Source organism: Callithrix jacchus, chromosome 8 (genome assembly GCF_049354715.1).
Source record: "Callithrix jacchus isolate 240 chromosome 8, calJac240_pri, whole genome shotgun sequence".
Taxonomy (NCBI): domain Eukaryota; kingdom Metazoa; phylum Chordata; class Mammalia; order Primates; family Cebidae; genus Callithrix; species Callithrix jacchus.
The window spans coordinates 108,461,809-108,482,383 of NC_133509.1; the positions used below are offsets into that span (position 1 = coordinate 108,461,809).

The following is a 20,575-nucleotide window of genomic DNA, read 5'->3' on the forward strand; positions in this document are numbered from 1 at the left end:
ATGCCTGTAATCCCAGTACGTTGGGAGGCTGAGGCGGGGGAATCACGAGGTCAGGAGTTCAAGACCAGACTGGCCAACATGGTGAAACCCCATCTCTACTAAAAATACAAAAATTGACTGGGCATAGTGGCGCACAACTGTAGTTCCAGCTACTTGGGAGGCTGAGGCAGGAGAATTGCTTGAACTGGGACCTGGGAAGCAGAGGTTGCAGTGAGCCACGATTGAGTCACTGCAATCCAGCCTGGACTACAGAGTGAGATTCCGTCTCAAAAAAAAAAAAAAAAAAAAAAAATTAGATACATACTCAATGCCAATAGTTTGTTGCTGATATAAATAATTAAATAAGGCAGTGATAAAATAAACCAGGTGTGGCCCCTAACCTCTTAGTTACCTTATAAGCTCTCAAAAATACTCTTATCACAGTGGCTGGACACAGTGGAAAACTCTACCTAAGGGTCATCCTACCCTCTTAGGAACACAGCATTTAAGTTATTTAGAAGACAGAAGTAACCTGAGGCCAAAAACAACAGTAAAAAAGTGCCTACCTATTCTTCTCAAGTGTACCTACAAGTGAAGGTTAAAATGAACTTCTGCAGAATGAGAACTATGCTATATTCATCTTTAAATTTCTGGTACCAGGTACAGTATCTTGCATATAGTAAATGATGAGTGTTTTTTTTTTTTTAACTGTATAATTACTTTTATTTTTAATGTCCAGAATGTGTAATATAAGGGCCAGAGCCTCCTCCTGGACTCAATTTTATAAATTTTCAATTGGTTGGTGAGGCCAATAGGGATACTTTTGCTTGTCCAATTTGGTTTCTGGGAAAGCTTCGTTCAAGTCCTCAATGGTAATCTGTTCAAATGGAATTAAGTTCTTATACTTCTCCATCTTTTTCTCATATTCTACAACCCTGGCCTTTGAGAGAGACACCCACTCAGCACAAGACTTCACATCTTCTTTTTCTTCAGCATCCACCAGGGCAGTATATGGATCCTCTGGTATAGGAACCTTCAGGGAATTAAACTTCTTCTCAAAGTCATCCACCAAGACTGCTTTGGCCACATTGGCCTTGTAGTAAGCCCAGTCAATAGATGGTGGATTCTCAGGTAAAGCAGCCAACCTGGAGGTTAGGATCTCATTCCAGGATTTCAGGGAATTAGCAATGGCCTTTTGGTTTTGGGGTATGATCTCCCAAAAAGCTATCCAGTCAATGGTTTTTAGAGCAAGTTTTCGCACAGCCATCTTGGAATCCTTCACCGACCCCCATGATGAGTGTTTTTTAAAAAATTTTGTTTTGGAGACAGAGTCTCACTCTGTCACCCAAGCTACAGTGCAGTGGCACAATCTTGGCTCACTGCAACTTCAGCCTCCCAGGTTCAAGCTATTCTCCTGCCTGGCCTCCCAAGTAGCTGGAGCTACAGACACACACTGCCACTCTTGACTAATCTTTTGTATTTTAGTGGAGATGGGGTTTCATTCGTGTTGTCCAGGCTGGTCTTGAACTCCTGAGCTCAGGCAATCTGCCCACTTTGGCCTCCCAAAGTGCTAGGATTCCAGGCATGAGCCACCGTGCCTGGCCCAGTGTTTTAAAATTTTAATTAATTAGTTAATTAATTAATTAATTTTGAGGCAGGGTCTGGCTCTGTTGCCCAGGCTAGAGTGCCATGGCCTCATCTTGGCTCACTGTAACCTCTGCCTCCTAGGCTCAAGTAATCCTCCCACCTCAGCCTCCAAGTAGCTGGGACTGCAGGCATGTGGCATCATGCTTGGCTAATTTTTAAAATTTCTTTTGGTAGAGATGAGGTCTCATTATGTTGGCTAGGCTGTTCTCGAACTCCTGAGCTCAAGTGATCCTTCCGCCTCGGTCTCCCAATGTGCAGTAATTGCAGGCATGAGCCATCATACACAGCCTGTCCGATGTTTTTGAATGAGTGAATGAATTAATGAAGCTGGAATCCCAGTTCTGCTACTAACTATGCATCTTTGTACAAATTGCAGATTCTTTGTAAAACTCTTTCTTCATGACTGGGATGATAACTACCTTGCTTATCTGTTATTATGTGACTAGAAATCATGTGTTCTAAGAATCACTGGTGTCTGGGCATGGTGGCCTGTAATCCCAATACTTTGGAAGCTCGAGGTGGGAGGATCACTTGAGCCCATAAATTTGAGAGAGCAGCCTGGGAAACATGGGGAGACCTCATCTCCACAAAAAAAAAAAAAACAAAACCTAAAAATTAGCTGGGTGCGGTGGTACGTGCCTGTAGTCCTAGCTACTGGGAAGGCTGAGGCAAGAGGATCCTTTGAGCACAGGAGGTCAAGCCTGCAGTGAGCCATGATTGCACCACTGCACTCCAGCCTGGGTGACAGAATGAGACCCTGTCTCAAAAAAAAAAAAAAAAAAAAAAAAAAAAAAAAAAGGCTCTGTGCCTGGCATTCAGCAAGTGCTCAACAAATAGTTTTGGTGATGCTGTATAGAGAAGCAGAAGCGTCTAAGAACCAACTTGTATGGTCAAAGTGACATCTAGTGGTGAAATTTTAGAATACACACTAAAAGCACTGCTGATTTGAAATTTAAATTGGGGAATGACGAGAAACTAACAACAGGGCACCTGATTTGCTTAAGTACAGTAACATTATTTAATTCTCACCAGTGATTTTCAACACTAGATGCATATTCGAATGACCTGTGAAGCTTTAAAAATCTACCGATGTCTGGATCTTACCCTCTGAGATGCCAATTTAACTTGCAGGAGGTGTGATTCAGGCTGTGACATTTTTAAACCGCAACTTTAACATGCAACCTGGTTGGGAACCACATGCTAGAGACCCATGAGATATTCTTCTCATTTTACAAATGATGAAAGTAAAGCTCAGAAGGATAAAGTAATTTGCACAAAGTCACACATTTATTATTAGCAGTAGGTAATTTGAACTTGCGTCTACCATTTTCCCGCAATACCACATTGTTTTTGCAGAGGCTTTTGGAGGTCTGATGTGCTTCACTTAGCTCCTGCCTGGGGGAGTCTCAAACTCAGAAGCCTTAGGGAATTGCATGGTGCTGTGAGCTGAAGCACTCCAAACAACGGTTTGGCATTGATGGGATAGTGTGGTCTGATGAAGGCACTGATCCTCTCTATATATCCTTTTTTTCTGAGAAAGGGTGTTGCTTTGTTGCCTAGGCTGGAATGCAGTGGCAGGATTACAGCTCACTGCAGCCTTGAATTCCTGGGCTCAGCTGGGACCAGACACACATGCCACCATGCCCAGGTATCTTTGTATTTTTTTGTAGAGATGGGGTTTTGTCATGTTGCTCAGGCTGGTATTTTTTATGTTTTGTAGAGTTGGGGGTCTCCCTACGTTGCTATGAACATTCATGTTAATCTCTATATATATATTTTACATTATTTCAAAAGAAACGTATTGTAATTTTTTGTGTTAAAAAATGGTAACTTGAGTTAGGCGTGGTGGCTCATGCCTGTAATCCCCGTATTTTGGGAGGCCGAGGCGGGTGGATCACCTGAGGGGAGGAGTTTAAAACCAGTCTGGTCAACATGGTGAAACCCTGTCTCTACTAAAATACAAAAATTAGCTGGGCATGGTGGCACACACCTATAATCTCAGCTATTTGGGAGGCTGAGGCAGGAGAATTGCTTGAACCCAGGAGGTGAAGGCTGCAGGAAGCTGAGATGGTGCCACTGCACTCCAGCCTGGATGACAGAGTGAGACTCCATCTCAAAATAAATAAATAAAGTAACTTGGTCCGGGTGTCATGGCTCACATGCCTGTAATCCCAGCACTATGGGAGTCCAGGGCAAGTGGATCACTTGAGGTCAGGAGTTTGAGACCAGCCTGACCAACATGGTAAAACCCCATCTACACTGAAAATACAAAAATTAGCTGGGCGTAGTGGTGAGCACCTGTAATCCCAGCTACTCAGGAGGCTGAGGAAGGAGAATCGCTTGAACCTGGGAGGCAGAGGTTGCAGTGAGCTGAGATTGTGCCACTACACAATCTCAACACAACAAGACTCTGTCTCAAAAAAAAAAGAAACCTTAAGCATGCACATTAAAAATCTACCAAAACTTTTTAAAATTCAGTTTCGCACTTCATTTAAAAAAATATAGCTGAAGTTTCAAAAAAGAGTAATCACCTTGCTCGTGACCTCTGAAAGGCTCCACTGCTGCCTCCAACAAAAAAAAAAGCCCATTTTATCCAATTAGGCAACAAATCCACAAGGTCAGAAAAACCACGTTATATTTGCTGGCATTTCATGGTGGCTACTAATAAAAGTACTAATATATGTATTTGGTAAATGTTTGGTGACAAGATAGCCCATCAAGAAATGATGGAAAGGCCGGGCATGGAGGTTCATGCCTGTAATCCCAGCATTTCGGGATTCTGAGGTGGGCAGATCAATTTAGGCCAGGAGTTCGAGACCAGCCTGGCTAACATAGTGAAACCTTGTCTCTACTAAAAAATATATATAAATATTAGCCAGATATGGTGGTGCACACCTCTAATCCCAGCTACTCAGGAGGCTGAGGCGCAAGAATCACTTGAACCCCAGAGGCAGAGGTTGCAGTAAGCCAAGGTCCCAACACAAGGAAGGAAGGAAGGAATAGGGTTGGGGGAAGAGAGAGGAAATTCTAACACAGGTGCTTTCCTTCTGACCCACAACCCCCACTTTGCTGTTGGTCTGGCTGATGTGGTTCGTGAGGGGATGGTAACTTACATGGAACATGTAAACCAATGGGAACATGAACCTCGATTGAAAAATAGAAAATTTCTCTAGATCCTGACTAAAGGAAGGTCAGCACATTTCTCCCCACATGGTAGGCCAAACAGAAGCTTTCTTTTATGGCAGGATAAAGATCAGTCCCTTGTTTAATCAACCAGTAGAGTTAATGAATCTGGCAGAAGCAAGAGAGAGGAAAGATGACAAGAGGAGCAATGAAAAACAAACAACTGACACAGTTCTCTTTGAGAAGTGAGAATCACCAATAAATGCCTCCACCAGGAAGTACAGATGGGGCTCTTTACAAAGGATTTGTGGAACTTCTGGAGTATGTTGTCATTATAACATTTTGTTGCTAGATTAACAAGGCTGGGTACAGTGCAAGGCTGGGTACAGTGGCCCACGCCTGTAACCCTAGTACTTTGGGAGGCCGAGGTGGGCAGATTACTTGAGGTCAGGAGTTTAAAATCAGGTTGGCCATCATGGTGAAACCCCGTCTCTACTGAAAACACAAAAAATTAGCTGGGCATGGTGATGCACACCTGTAATCCTAGAGGCTGTAAACTGGGGAGGCTGAGGCAGGAGAATCGTTAGAACCTGGTAGGCGGAGATTGCAGTGAGCTGAGATCATGCCACCACACTTCAGCCTGGATGACAGAGTGAGACCCCATCTCAAAAAAAAAAAAAAAAAAAAAAATTAACAAAAGCATAACCAGGCATGGTGGCTCATGCCTGTAATCCCAGCACTTTAGGAGGCCTAGGTGGGCAGACTGCTTGAGCCTAGGAGTTTGAGACTGCCCTGGGCAACATAGCGAGACCCCATCTCTACAAAAAATATAAAAATTAGCCAGGCCCTGTGGTGCATGCCTGTGGTCCCAGCTACTGAGGAGGCTGAGGTGGGAGGGTTGCAGTGAACCAAGATCTCACCACTATACTTCAGCATGGACAACAGAGTGAGACCCTGTCTCAAAAAAAAAGAAAACACACACACACACACACACACACACACACACCCCATGATGGTAAGGAGAATAGATACTTGCTTCTCTGTTGTGAAGAAAGTTGGGAACCACTATGGAAACAGGAGAGGGGAAAGGAGCTGTCATGGACCCCTGCCGAGCTCCTTCCTTCCCCCAACCTTTTCTCCTATCCCTTCCCTTACCTGGAAAGTCCTCCCTACTCCTCTCTGCCTAAATCTTCTGCCAGCTCAGATCCAGCGCAAATTCCCATGTCTCCATGACAACTTCTGCTCCCTTCCCTGAACTCTTACAGCACATCTGCTGTGTACCACACAATTCTCACTAAATTAAGCATATTGTCTTGGAAATGTTCTTGTGTGTCTGTCTTCTAAAACCCCTTGTAAACTCCTCGAGGACAAGGGTCATTTCTTCTGCTGCTGCTCCGTCTCCCACAGTGCTGATGGCCTAATAGACCCTCTGTATGGTCTTGCTGGCTGACTGACTGAAGGGTTCAGTTCAGCTTTTTGCTCTTGCCAGCAAAGCAAATAGTGCACAATAAAGTCCTTTCACTATGAAACAACAAATTCAAAGATAGAGGGGCTGAGAAAGTACTCGTACAGAATTATTCATTGTCTTGAATGTCTCATAGTAGCCAGATCCCAGAATCCTCAGGTTAGATGCGGAAGTAACTTTGATCCATGTGATAGTGCTTTTTAGATTAGTATTTCACTTAGAGGGAAAGTGTAAAGTAATACACATTCCATGGGTTACACAAGTCAAGGAAAGGGAAGAGTTTCTGTTACAAAGTTAACTCATATCCCCAAAGATTCCCCCACCATGTTTCACAGCAGCTAGGAATTCATAGGAGAAAATATTGCTATATATATATATATATATATATATATATTTATTTATTTATTTATTTATTTATTTATTTTGAAATAGAGTCTCGCTCTGTCACCCAGGCTGGAGTGCACTGTCGGGATATTGGCTCACTGCAACCTCCGCCTCCAGGGTTCAAGCAATTCTCCTGCCTCAGCCTCCTGAGTAGTTGGGATTACAGGTGCCTGCCACCATGCCTGGCTAATTTTTGTATTTTTTTAGAAACAAAGTTTCACTATGTTGGCCAGGCTGGTCTTGAAATCCTGACCTCGGGTGATCCATCTGCCTTGGCCTCCCAAAGTGCTGGGATTACAGGTGTGAGCCACTGTGCTCAGGCTTCCTTTTCATATTTTCGACAATAACAGTGCCACGGGAAAAGAGGATATGATTAGGGGAAGAAAAAAAGGGAGAGGCTCACATGGTTTTTATTTTCATTAATGAAGGTCTCAAACATTTTAGTGTGTAAACAGCAATCAGCATTTAGAAAAGGAAATTGGATTCACACTACTTGGAAATCTGGGTCTTTCTTCATCCATAGCAATTTTTGGGTATCATGTGCTCTTACAGAATCCCATCTTATGATACAGATTCAGTTTGCAGCTGTTCTGTGATGCCTGAGTATTTCAAATATTAAGTACGTTAAGGCTCATGAGAATTGCTAATTGGCCTTGTGAAACTGTGGAGTTGTTTCCGAGGGAATAGAAATGCATTCACACCCACCCACACAGTACAAAGGGGGAAATGATTACACTGACCTGTTTTTTTTTTGTAATAGTCGTGTGACATGGCTTCATACTGCTCTGTGGCTGCAGTTAAAGAACCTAATCTAGAACAAGACTAGATTTGTAGATTTAAAAAGTCACCTAAGCTGTTTCTTTCCTAGACAAATGGGATTCTAATTTGGGTTTCATTTTATTTTATTTTTGTTATTTTTTTTTTTTTTGAGACTGAGTTTCACTCTTGTTGCCCACGCTGGAGTGCAATGGTGTAATCTTGGCTCACTGCAACCTCTGCCTCCTGGGTTCAAGCAATTCTCCTGCCTCAGTCTCCCAAATAGTTGGGATTACAGGCTTATGCCACCATGCCCAGCTAATTTTATATTTTTAGTAGAGACAGGGTTTCTCCATGTTGGTCAGGCTAGTCTCGAACTCCCAACTTCATGTGATCCACCTGCCTTGGCCTCTCACAGTGCTGGGATTACAGGCATGAGTGACCACGCCCGGCTATTTTATTATCATTTATTATTATTATTTTTTGAGACGGAGTTTTGCTGTTGTTACCCAGACTGGAGTGCAATGGCACGATCTCAGCTCACTGCAACCTCTGCCTTCTGGGTTCAAGCAATTCTCCTGCCTCAGCCTCCCGAGTAGCTGGGACTACAGGCATGCACCACCATGCCCAGCTAATTTTTGTATTTTTAGTAGAGACGGGGTTTCACCTTGTTGACCAGGATGGTCTCGATCTCTTGACCTCGTGATCCACCCGCTTCAGCCTCCCAAAGTGCTGGGATTATAGGCGTGAGCCACCACGCCTGGCCTATTTTATTATTTTTTGAGACAGAGTCTCACTCTGTAATCCAGGCTGGAGTGCTGTGGCGTGATCTCAGCTCTCTTCCATCTCTGCCTCCTGGGTTCAAGCAATTCTCCTGTCTCAGCCTCCGTAGTATCTGGGATTACAGATGTGTGCCACCACACTCAGCTACTTTTTTTTTTTTGAGATGGGGTTTCGCTATGTTGGCCACGCTGGTCTCAAACTCCTGACCTCAAGTGATCCACCTGCTTTGGCCTCCCAAAGTGCTGGGATTACAGGCGTAAGCCACCATGCCTGGCCATTTTTTTTGTATTTTTAGTAGCGACAAAGTTTAATCATGTTGGCCAGGCTGGTCTTGACTTCCTGGCCTCAATTCCAACCCATCTTGACCTCTCAAAGTGCTGGTATTACAGGAATAAGCCAGGGCACCTGGCCCTAATTTGGGTTTCAGAGGGCAATTTATACCGTTTCCAAAAGATGCGGGGTCCTTCAATATTACTGCTCTAGAAAGATTTGGAACTCTGACCCATATTTAGTACATGATCTTTCTGGAGTGTGGAAAAAATATTCTGTGTCATCTAATGTGATGTCAATTTTCTATAACCTTCTGTGAAAATAGTGTACATTAAGACATGAGGTCTACTGTTAAATAATTTTTCATTATAAACATAGTGACAACAAGATTGTACAGTGTCAATTAAAAAGACCCATCGTGACCAGGTTCACTGCTTCTTGCATCTTGAAGTAAGAGAAGTGTTCAGCTTAGAGATGAGTACCTTTCTTTCCAGAGGGAGGAGACATGATGGTAGAATCTTCTCTCTGATTATTTACCCAGCTAAAGAGTCGGGTTGTTAGATCTAAATGGTCCCATGGCAATCCTTTTCTCCCGGGAGGTGCGTAGATCTTTGACAAGCAATGAACGAACTCTGCTTCGTGTGGTTAGGCCTGGGACTGAACTTTGTAACCAGGGATTTGGTGCGTGGGGCTTCACAGGCTGCAGAGAAATATGAAAACATGAGTGTATATGCCAAACGTGTCTCATATGAGAGACAGAGCCAAAGTGAAGGCTTCTTTGGCCATAGTGTGTCTCTCTTAACTAGTATACTAAATAAGAAAATAGAACCTAGAAGTTCAAGACCTGCCTGCCTTGACCTTGTTCAGAAGCCCAATGTAGAAAATAGCCCTGAATTGCCCACTCAAAAAGGTTTGGTCATACATGTGGTGATCTTCGGGGTTAGCAACGATGGGACACTCTTCTTGTAGCTGTGAGTAAAGACCTTTAGTCCTGGGAGGTGCTGAGGAAAGGGATTCACTCAGAGTGAACAGCCCACTGCTCTATTTCAACCCCATAAACCAATGTAGCGATGGCCAGGGTTGAGTTTGCACATAGGTTAAAGCATCTCCAGGAATCTACGTAGTTCTAATATTAATCCAGGTGTCTCCATCACTCCATGGAATAATAAGAGGGATATCCTCCTCACCCCCAAATGAATTATCAGCTTAGGGCAAAAGTATTAATGGGGTTATTAAAATAGTTGGAAAGAATAAATAAGACCTAGTATTTGCTAGCACAACCGGATACCTACAGTAAAAAATATTTTTTTTTCCTTCTGGAAAAAAAAAATTTTTTTTTTTTTTTAAGACTGAGTCTCTCTGTCGCCCTGGTTGGAGTGAAATGGCGCTATCTTTTCTTTTCTTTTTAAGATTGAGTCTGTCTCTGTCACCTGGGTTGGAATGCAGTGGCATGATCTCAGTTCACTGCAACCTCTGCCTCCCAGGTTCAAGTGATCCTCCTGCCTCAGCCTCCTGAGTAGCTGGGATAACAGGCTCACATCACCATGCCCAGCTAATATTTGTATTTTTAGTAGAGACAGGGTTTCACCATGTTGGCCAGGATGGTCTCGATCTCTCTCTCTTTGTTTTTCTCTTCTAAGAAAAAGAAAGTCTCGATCTCTTGACCTTGTAATCTGCCTGCCTTGGCCTCCCAAAGTGCTGAGATTACAGGCATGAGCCGCTGTGCCTGGCCCCCTGATGTGATTATTATGCATCACATGCCTGTATCAAAATATCTCATATACTCCATAAATATATACAACTACTGTGTACCGACAAAAGTTAAAAATACAAAAATATATGCATATAAATGAAATCCCATTTATTGTATGCCTAAATATTTAAATGTTAAAAATCAAGCCAACAAACTATTGAGTAAAATACATTATATCACCTACCTTGACAAGGAGAACAGGTCTGAATCTGGAGTTTTCTGATTCTTTGGAGCTCCTTACCAGAATGTGGTGACACAGGAAAGCTGACCCGCAGCTCACCCATCTCTTTCCATTACCAGCTATATCCCATACTCTGAGGACTTCACAGTTACATATGTGGACACTCCAGGCTGCATGTCCAAGCTCTGTTCACATATCCTGCCAACAGCTACCTGGTGTCCACTCCTTCAGTTTAAGGGTACACATACTAGCAATGCTGCCCACACTTGAGGAGACAGATCAGGCCATCCCAGCCTAAAAATGATCAGGAAATTTCTGAGTTTTGAGTGCCCAGAGTATGTAGTCTATAAGGCAGCTGTAGACTCTCATAGAGCATGCCCATTTGGCCCCATGAAATTCTTGCCTTTTGTGGGGTGATGTGGCCAGAGGTAAGAGCTAAACCCTCTAAATCTGAGACACCAGGGTGGAGGCTCCTTCTGCTTCAGTGTTACTGCTTAGATCATTGCCAGCTTTTCTGATATAAGGTTGCCTTCCAGGAAACCTACTGCCCACAGTCCTCACTAAACTGGTTATGTGATATGAAAATACAGGGCTGTAAGTTAATAAGAGCACGTCTTATGCTGCCCACCACCAAAGTATGTTAGTAACAGAGGAAAAATGAGGTTTGAAATGTATAGGGGCCAAAGCTGGCTTATAGATAATTCTTCTAATTATCACATGTACAAAATTATAAGAAGAATTTCGGGATTTTTTTTTGAGACTAAGTCTTGCTCTTGTCACCCAGGCTGGAGTGTAATGGTGCAATCTCTGTTCACTGCAACCTCCGCCTCCCAGGTTCAAGCGATTCTCCTGCCACAGCTTCCTACGTAGCTGGGATTACAGGCCTGCGCCCTTACACCCAGCTAATTTTTGTATTTTTAGTAGAGATGAGGTTTCACTAAATTGGGCAGGCTGGGGTCTCAAACTCCCGAGCAAGCAAACTGTTGGGATTACAGGCATGAGCCACCAGGCCTAGCCAGGATTTCATTTTTATTGGTCTACTTAAAGAATTGTCTTCCCTCACTCCCCTACAAAAGAATAAAAAAAGAAAAGAAAAAAACACCAGACCAGAAACAAAGTGGTCTCCTAATAATGCAGCACTACAAATATACCATACCTTTTTTTTTTTCTGGATAGAAATCGAGTAAAATAGAATTTATCAGAATTTGTGTGTTTATGCGGTGACTCATGCCTATAATCCCAGCACTTTGGGAGGCCGAGGCGAGTGGATTACCTGCAATCAGGAGTTCGAGACTAGGCTGCCCAACATGGTGAAACCTCATCTCTACTAAAAGATACACAAAAAATTAGCTAGGTACGGTGGTGTGCGCCTGTAATCCCAGCTACTCAGGAGACTGAGGCAGAAGAATCGTTTGAACCTGGTAGGCGGAGGTTGCAGTGAGCCAAGATCACACCTGTGCACCCCAGCCTGGGTGACAGAGTGAGACTGTCTCAAAAAAAAAAAAAAAAAAAGGATTAATCAATTATAATGGACCATATCATTTTAATTTTAATTTTTAAAATTTATTCTTATATTCATTATATTTAATATTTTGTTTTTTGAATATTGTATGTAAAATAAAAAATGAAGTCATGATACAAAGTCTGACCTGTACATAAATGTTTGTAGAAGCTTTATTATAATCATCCAAAACTAGAAGCAACCAAGATGTCTTTCCAGAAGTAAATGAACAAACGGCTACACCTATATAATGGAACAGTATTCAGAGGTGAAAAGAAATGAGCTGTAAAGCCGGGAAAAGATATGCATGCATGAACCTCCTGAAATGTGTATTGTAGGTGGGCGTGGTGGTTCACACCTATAATCCCAGCACTTTGGGAGGCCAAGGAGGGCGGATCACTTGAGGTCAGGAGTTCAAGACCAACCTGGCCAACATGGTGAAACCCTGTCTCTACTAAAAATACAAAAATTAGCCAGGGGTGGTGGTGCGTGCCTGTAATCCCAGCTACTTGGGAGGCTGAGGCACGAGAATCACTTGAACCAAGGATGTTGCAGTGAGGCGAGATGGTGCCACTACATCGCAGCCTGAGCAACAAAGTGGGACTGTGTCTCAAAAGAAAAAAAAGAGTGTACTGCTATGTGAAAGAAGGCAGCCTGTAAAGGTTACATACTGTATATTTCCAATCATATCACATTGTGTATAAGAAAAGTAGAGATCGTAAAAAAGAAAAAAAATCAGTAGTTGTCCAGCTTCTTGGGAGGCTGAGGTGGGAGAATCACTTGAGCAGGGGTGGCTTGAGGCTGCAGTGAGCCATGATCATGCCACTGCACTCCAGTTTAGGCAACAGGAGGAGACCCTGTCTCAAAATAAAAACCAAAACCAAAAACAAACACAAACCAAAAAAAAAAAAGAAAAAAAAAAAAATCAGTGGTTGACAGGTATTTGTGGGGAGAAAAAAGGGTTGAATGAGTAAAGCACGGTCCAGGCCGGGTGGCTCACGCCTGTAATCCCAGCACTTTAGGAGGCTGAGATGGGCAGATGGCTTAAGGCCAAGGGTTTGAGACCAGACTGGCCAACATGGTGAAACCTGTCTCTACTAAAAATACAAAAATTGGCCAGGCATGGTGGCTCATGTCTGTAATCTCAGCACTTTGGAAGGCCAAGGCAGGTGGAACATGAGGTCAGGAGTTCAAGGCCAGCCTGATCTACATGGTGAAACTCCATCTCTACTAAAAATACAAAAATTAGCTGGGCTCGGTGGCACAAGCCTATAATCCCAGCTACTCAAAAAGCTGAGGCAGGAGAATCACTTGAACCTGGAGGTGGATCCAAGATCGTGCCATTGCACTCCAGCATGGGTGACGAGAATGAAATTTTGTCTCAAAAAAGAGAAAATTGGCCCGGCATGGTCATGTGGGCCTTGTAGTCCCAGCTACTCAGGAGGCTGAGGCAGGAGATTCACTTGAACCTGGGAGGCAGGGGCTGTAGTGAGTTGAGACTGCACTCTAACCTGGAAGACAGAGCCAGACTGTGAGACTCCATCCCCCCCAAAATAGAAGGAAAGCACAGGAGGCTTTTTAGGGTTTTGAAACTATTCTGTATATTCTGTATGATATATATAGTTGGGATTACAGGCGCTAGACATGGTGTGCATGCCTGTAATCCCAGCTACTCCAGAGGCTGAGCCAGGAGAATTGCTTGAACCTGGGAGATGGAGATTGCAGTGAGATGAGATTGCACCAGGCTGGGCAACAGGGAGACTTGTCTCAAAAAAAAAAAAGAAATTATACATAATGTATACGGGCTGCATTTTTTAAGCAAAAAATGGGACAGTGTATTTGTCCCATTGATTTTTTTTGAGACGGAGTTTCGCTGTTGTTACCCAGACTGGAGTGCAATGGCGCGATCTCGGCTCACCGCAACCTCCGCCTCCTGGGTTCAGGCAATTCTCCTGCCTCAGCCTCCTGAGTAGCTGGGATTACAGGCACGCGCCACCGTGCCCAGCTAATTTTTTGTATTTTTAGTAGAGACGGGGTTTCACCATGTTGAGCAGGATGGTCTCGATCTCTTGACCTCGTGATCCACCCACCTCGGCCTCCCAAAGTGCTGGGATTACAGGCTTGAGCCACGGCGCCCGGCTGTCCCATTGATTTTTAAACATATTTTAGGCATCTTTCCTTGTCATCTTTTTAAATAACTCCCGATTAATAGATATCTGAATAATTTCCAGTTTTGAAATTACAAGCAACAAGCATCTGTGTATAAATATCTTTGTACACATGGGTGAATTTTTTTTTTTTTTTGAGACAAGGTTTGGCTCTATTGCCCAGGCTGGAGTGCAGTGGCACGATCTCAGCTCACTGTAACCTCTGCATCCCAGGCTCAAGCCATCCTCCCATCTCAGCCTCCTTAGTACCTGGGACTACAGGTGTGTATCACCATGCCTGGCTAATTTTTGTATTTAAAATTTTTTGGATGGAAGGTGGAGGTTGCAGTAAGCCAAGATCACACCATTGCATTCCAGGCTGGGTGACAGAAGGAGACTCTATCTCAAAAAAAAAAAAAAAAAAAAAGGCCTGTAATCCCAGCACTTTGGGAGGCCGAGGCAGGCAGATCACGAGGTCAGGAGCTCGAGACCAGTATGGCTGACACAGTGAAACCCTGTCTTAACTAAAAATACAAAAAATTAGCCAGGTGTGGTGGCAGGTGCCTATAATCCCAGCTACTCAGGAGGCTAAAGCAGGGGAATCCGGTGAACCTGGGAGGTGGAGGTTGCAGTGAGCCAAGAGCAGGCTACTGCACTGCAGCCCGGGAGACAGTGCGAGACTGTCTCAAAAAAAGAAGAAAAAAAAGCCAGACACAATGGCTCACACCTGTAATCCCAGCACTTTGGGAGGCCAAGGTGGGTGGATCACCTGAGGTTCGGAGTTCGAGACCAGCCTGACCAGATGGAAAAACACTGTCTCTACTAAAAATACACAATTAGCCAGGCTTGGTGGCATATGCCTGTAATCCCAGCTACTCGGGAGGCTGAGGGAGGAGAATCGCTTGAACCCTGAAAGGCGGAGGTTGCGGTGAGCTGAGATCGTGCCATTTCACTCCAGCCTGGGCAACAAGAGCAAAACTCCATCTCAAAACAGACAAAAAAAAAAATCACAAAAAGTATTTTACTTTTGACCCAACAATTTTATTTCTGGGAATTTATCTTAAATGATTCAAATGAAGAGAAGGAATCTTTATGTACAAAGCAATTAGTTGCATGACAGTGACCATGTTCTCAACAATTACACCTTCATGCCACCACATTGCCTGTTAAATTAGAGGCCCAGATTTAAGAAGTCGACTTAAGAGCCAGAGAAGTTATAGCTAATGAAACAAAACCCCAGAGGGGCAGGTAGGGCAGATATCTATCAAGAATGCAAGTAGAGAACATCATAACTTCTTTTTCAGAGAGGACAACGAATTAGAGAATTTATACTGGAGAAAGGAGGGAGAGAAGTTAGGTGGAGGAATTCCTAAATAGGGCTTCAATCAGTGAATTCATCTGCAGAGCAGAGGTCTATACAGAACTCAAACTGCCTAAGGGCATTCCTTGGAAACAAGAATTCTGCACTTTTAGGTGGGAAGCTGCTGGGGAACATCCCTGCAGAAATGAGGACATCCAAGGAACACTGCAATATCCAGAGACTAGAAGGGAAGAACAGTCAAGTAGCCATTTCTTCTGGGGAATCTCTTGTAATATCATCTTGTTTGTTGTTGTTTTTAGAGACGGAGTCTCGCTCTGTCACCTAGGCTGGAGTGCAATGGTGCCATCTCAGCTCACTGCAACCTCCGCCTCCCGTGTTCAAGCAATTCTCCTGTCTCAGCCTCCCGAGAAGCTGGGACTACAGGTGCAAGCCACCACACCTGACTCATTTTTGTATTTTTAGTAGAGACGGGGTTTCACTCATATTGGGCAGCCTGGTCTTAAACTCCTGACCTCAGGTGATCCACACACCTCGGCCTCCCCAAGTGCTTGGATTACAGGCGGGAACCACCGCGCTCGGCCGCAACTTGATTTTTAAATTGCTCTCTGAGTGTAGATTCCCGGTTTGTTTGGCAAGGGTTCTTGCCGCTATAGCGTGAAGCCAAGCATTTAATGAAAGCGAGTGGGAGGAGCCGGGTAGAATGGGGGCGTGTTCAACCCCGAGGCGGCTGGAGGCCGCGCCCCCTTCCCAGAGTGCACCGCAGCTGCTCCGTTCAGGAACCCCTTTCGCGTCGGCTCAGGCCGGGCTGGGAAGACTCTCCTGCCATGGATGGGCTCCGGGCTAGTGCAGGTCTTTTAAGGCGCGGGCGGCAGAGGCGCCGGCGGCAGTCCCAAGCATACAGCGGCTCGGTCCTGGCTTTGCCCTTGAGGCCCAGGAAGATACGAAGGCAGCTGAGGAGAAGTGTTGCATCCCGCCTAGCAACGCTGGGAGTGCAGACGCTACCTAGCGAGGACTCGGAGGACTCGAGGGTGGAGTCGACGGCCGACGACCTGGGGGACGCGCTACCCGGTGGGGCGGCGGTTTCGGCCGTCCCGGACCCAGCCCGGCGAGAGCCGTACGGCCACCTGGGGTCCGGAGAGCTGCCGGAGGCCTCGCCCGCCGCGCGCTCCCTGCAGACCCCGCCGGCGCGCCTGGTGCCGGCTTCCGCGCCGGCTCGCGTGGTGGAGACCTCGGCGTTGCTGTGCACCGCGCAGCACTTGGTGGCCGCCCCGTCGTCCGGGGCCTCTGCGACGGCGTCGGGGCCGCAGGTAGATGACACGGGTGGGGAGCCGGCCTGGGACTCCCCGCTGCAGCGCATCTTGGCCGAGCTGAACCGCATCCCGAGCAGCCGGCGGCGAGCGGCGCGCCTCTTTGAGTGGCTCATCGCGCCTTTGCCGCCAGATCACTTCTACCGGCGCCTGTGGGAGCGGGAGGCGGTGCTGGTGCGGCGGCAGGACCACACCTACTACCAGGGCCTTTTCTCCACCGCCGACCTGGACGCGATGCTGCGCAACGAGGAGGTGCAGTTCGGGCAGCACTTGGACGCTGCTCGCTACATCAACGGGCGACGCGAGACCCTGAACCCACCGGGCCGCGCGCTGCCGGCTGCCGCGTGGTCCCTGTACCAGGCCGGCTGCTCTCTGCGCCTCCTCTGTCCGCAGGCTTTCTCTACCACTGTGTGGCAGTTTTTGGCTGTGCTTCAAGAGCAGTTTGGAAGCATGGCAGGCTCCAACGTTTACCTCACGCCCCCTAACTCTCAGGGCTTTGCCCCCCACTACGACGACATCGAGGCCTTCGTGCTGCAGCTGGAAGGTAGGAAACTCTGGCGTGTATACCGACCCCGAGTCCCAACCGAGGAACTGGCTCTGACATCCAGCCCCAACTTCAGTCAGGACGACCTGGGTGAGCCAGTGCTGCAGACCGTGTTGGAACCTGGAGATTTGCTATATTTTCCTCGGGGCTTCATTCACCAAGCTGAATGCCAGAACGGAGTCCATTCTCTGCACCTCACCTTGTCCACGTACCAGCGCAATACCTGGGGTGACTTCTTAGAGGCCATACTGCCTTTGGCCGTGCAGGCTGCAATGGAAGAAAATGTAGAGTTTCGGAGGGGTCTGCCCCGAGACTTCATGGATTACATGGGAGCCCAGCATTCAGATTCTAAGGATCCACGAAGAACCGCTTTCATGGAGAAGGTGCGGGTCTTGGTGGCCCGCCTGGGCCACTTTGCTCCTGTCGATGCTGTAGCTGACCAGCGAGCCAAAGACTTCATCCACGATTCTCTGCCCCCTGTTTTGACTGATAGGGAGAGGGCACTAAGCGTTTACGGGCTTCCAATTCGCTGGGAAGCTGGAGAACCTGTAAACGTGGGGACCCAGTTGACAACAGAAACAGAAGTTCACATGCTTCAGGATGGGATAGCTCGGCTGGTGGGTGAGGGGGGCCATTTGTTTCTCTATTACACAGTGGAAAACTCCCGTGTGTATCATTTGGAAGAACCCAAGTGCTTGGAAATATACCCCCAGCAAGCTGATGCCATGGAACTCTTGCTTCGCTCTTACCCAGAATTTGTGAGAGTGGGGGACCTGCCCTGTGACAGTGTGGAGGATCAGCTTTCCTTGGCAACAATGTTGTATGATAAGGGGCTGCTGCTCACCAAGATGCCTCTAGCCCTAAACTAGTTTCTTGCTGATTGTTGGAAACAAGGCAGTAGCGATTCTTTCCTGCCACTGCTACCCCTTTTTTTTTTAATTCATGTTCTTACCTTGATAACCATCAATGTGCTCACATTTACCTTTATGACTGCTTCAGTGTCACAGACTTCAGAAGATCTTTTAGGAAGAACTATCTCATCTAGGTACAAAAGGAAAAGCAGAAGTTGGAGGTGGAACAATAACCTTGATCCATGATCATTTCAGAGCACCAACTTCATTACCCTCAGGCTTCAGTGTACTGTGTAGCACTGACCATGTCATTGTGCTTGAGACAGACATTAGGAGACTTTTTTTTGGAGTTTGCATCTTTCATCTGAGTTCTTTTTCATCAGTTTGGGGGGAGGGTCGGGGTCAGTATCCTGTTTGTTACTGTTAAATTTGTATGAACCTTAGAAAAGTTATTAAAGTGCCAAAGAATGGTTTCCCTTTTCTAAGGCTAGATTATTATGTGGGATGGTTAAAAGAAATGCAGGAGCAGGAGGAAGATAGGGAAAATCTATAATGGCTGAGGTGAAAAGCAACTTGGGGTGGTTGTAGGATGTAAAAGGAGCATGTTAATCAGCCTCTTAAAGAAGACAATCTCAGGCTGGGCACAGTGGCTCACGCCTGTAATCCCAACATTTTGGGAGGCTGAGGCAGGTAGATCACCTGAGGTCAGGAGTTCAAGACCAGCCTGGCCAAGATGGTGAAACCCGTCTCTGCTATATAAAAATTAGCCAGGCATGGTGGTATGCACCTGTAATCCCATAGAGGGGCTGAGGCAGGAGGATTTCTTGAACCTGGGAGGTGAAGATAGCAGTGAGCTGAGATCGTGTCACTGCACGCCAGCCTGGGTGACAGAGTGGGACTCCCATCTCAAAAAACAAAAAACAACTCATCTGATTGGGAACAGTTCACTAACTTTGTGGATAATTAATACTATTTAATTATGTAACCCAATTCCAGTAGAAAAATTATTTTCTACTAGCTAGTTCAGTTTTAAGAGCATGGTATGTTTTTTTTCTTTTTTTTTTTTTTTTTAAAGATGGGGTTTCACCATGATGGCCAAGCTGGTCTTGAACTCCTGACTTCAGGTGATCCATCCACCTCGGCCTCCCAAAGTGCTGGGATTACAGGCGTGAGCCACCGCGCCCAGCCAAGAGCATGGTATGTTTTTGCTTGCTGTTTGCTTGCATCTGTGGCTGGCACTGCTGTCATAAGGGCAGCGTGTCACCTAGTTGTGCCTTCATAGGCCTTAGGTAACCAACTTTTAGCAAGCTGGCCATGAAGGAAGGCTGGTATTCAAGTTACTTTCCACTCTCATTTTTTTTTCTGGCAGTTGGAAGAAACCCCCAAACTGACAAGTGAATATTCTCATGGTTGGTGGAAAAGTGCCTGGTACCAGAAAGAGCACTGGACTTGGAACCAGAAGACCTGGGTTTGGGGTGGTAGCTGATAGGCAGCTGGCTGAGTGACCTGAGGCTGCTGCTACACTCGGGCACACAGATTTTGTAAGTATATTTTGGTACAGCTTTATTTGTGCACCCTCGTCACAGGTTGTGTCCAGGACTCAAAGATCCTATCACCATAATGGATAGTTTTCTGTTATTTAAGGTTGAGAACTTTATAAAGTCTTTTTTTTTTTGAGATGGAGTCTCATTCTGTCGCTCAGGCTGGAGTGCAGTGGTGTAATCTTGTCTCACTGCAACCTCCGCCCCCCGGGTTTAAGCAGTTCTCTGCCTCAGCCTCCCAAGTAGCTGGGATTACAGGCGCATGCCACCATACCCAGCTAATATTTTGTATTTTTCATAGAGATGGGGTTTCACCATCTTGGCCAGGCTGGTCTTGAGCTCCTGTCCTTGTGATCCACCTGCCTCGGCCTCCCAAAGTGCTGGGATTACTGCCATGAGCCACTGCACTCGGCTATAAAGTCTTTTTTAAAAAGTTACAAAAGCATAGATATATATTAAGTAAAAATGATAGCTCTCCTTCCAAGCCCACTTTTCAGAGACATGCACTAGTTTTTGTTTGTTTGTTTGTTTGAGACAGGATCCCATTCTGTTGCCCAGGCAGGTGTGCAGTGGTGAGATCTTGGGTCACTGCAGCCTTCACCTCCTGGGCTCAAGCAGTCCTCCCATCTTGGCCTCCTTAGTAGATAGGATTACAGGTGTGTGCCACCAAATTTTTGATTTTTGTTTTGGTAGAGATGGAGGGGTCTTGCTATGTTGCCCAGACTGGTTTTGAACTCCTGGCCTGGAGTGATCCTCCCACCCTAGCCTCCCAAAGCGTTGGGATTTCAGGCATGAGCCACTGTGCCTGACCAGCAACTACTACCACTATTAAGGTTAAGCTCATAAGGCTTTTTTGGGTGCTTAATCAAACATACACAATAGTTTTCCTTCTTTTTTTTTTTAACCAGGACCACCAGAAATTCATTTTGTTTTATAAAGACTTGTGTTTTTGTGATATGTCCTTTTTTGACCTTTTAAATCAGTTCAAATAGAGATAATTTTTTTTTAAAAGGGAAAAAAAA

At 45.6% G+C, this 20,575-nt stretch overlaps 2 protein-coding genes and 1 pseudogene across 18 annotated transcripts in view; 1 reads left to right on the plus strand and 2 right to left on the minus strand.

Annotated features, from left to right (window-relative positions):
- Window positions 1–672: 672 nt before the first annotated feature.
- LOC100402385 (ATP synthase, H+ transporting, mitochondrial Fo complex, subunit d pseudogene) lies at window positions 673–1,270 on the minus strand (annotated as a pseudogene).
- A 5,719-nt stretch (window positions 1,271–6,989) lies between these two features.
- The window catches only part of HEATR4 (HEAT repeat containing 4), a 55,054-nt gene continuing 41,468 nt past the window's right edge, over window positions 6,990–20,575 (minus strand). For all 15 annotated transcript variants that reach the window (XR_013521371.1, XR_013521370.1, XM_035260967.2 and 12 more), the window contains 2 exons: window positions 18,144–18,202; window positions 6,990–9,107 (listed from right to left, as the gene is read on the minus strand). Coding sequence is in view for 13 of the 15 variants with exons in the window: in XM_035260967.2 (XP_035116858.1) it covers window positions 8,949–9,107; window positions 18,144–18,202 (218 nt within the window). In the remaining 2 variants the exon portion in view is untranslated. The remainder of the gene's footprint in view (window positions 9,108–18,143; window positions 18,203–20,575) is intronic.
- Window positions 16,060–20,575, plus strand: part of RIOX1 (ribosomal oxygenase 1) — a 46,917-nt gene continuing 42,401 nt past the window's right edge. For all 3 annotated transcript variants that reach the window (XM_078335370.1, XM_078335372.1, XM_078335371.1), the window contains exons 1-2: window positions 16,060–18,413; window positions 19,382–19,553. In XM_078335370.1, coding sequence (XP_078191496.1) covers window positions 16,135–18,030 — 1,896 coding nt within the window. In that variant the 5' untranslated portion in view covers window positions 16,060–16,134 and the 3' untranslated portion in view covers window positions 18,031–18,413; window positions 19,382–19,553. The remainder of the gene's footprint in view (window positions 18,414–19,381; window positions 19,554–20,575) is intronic.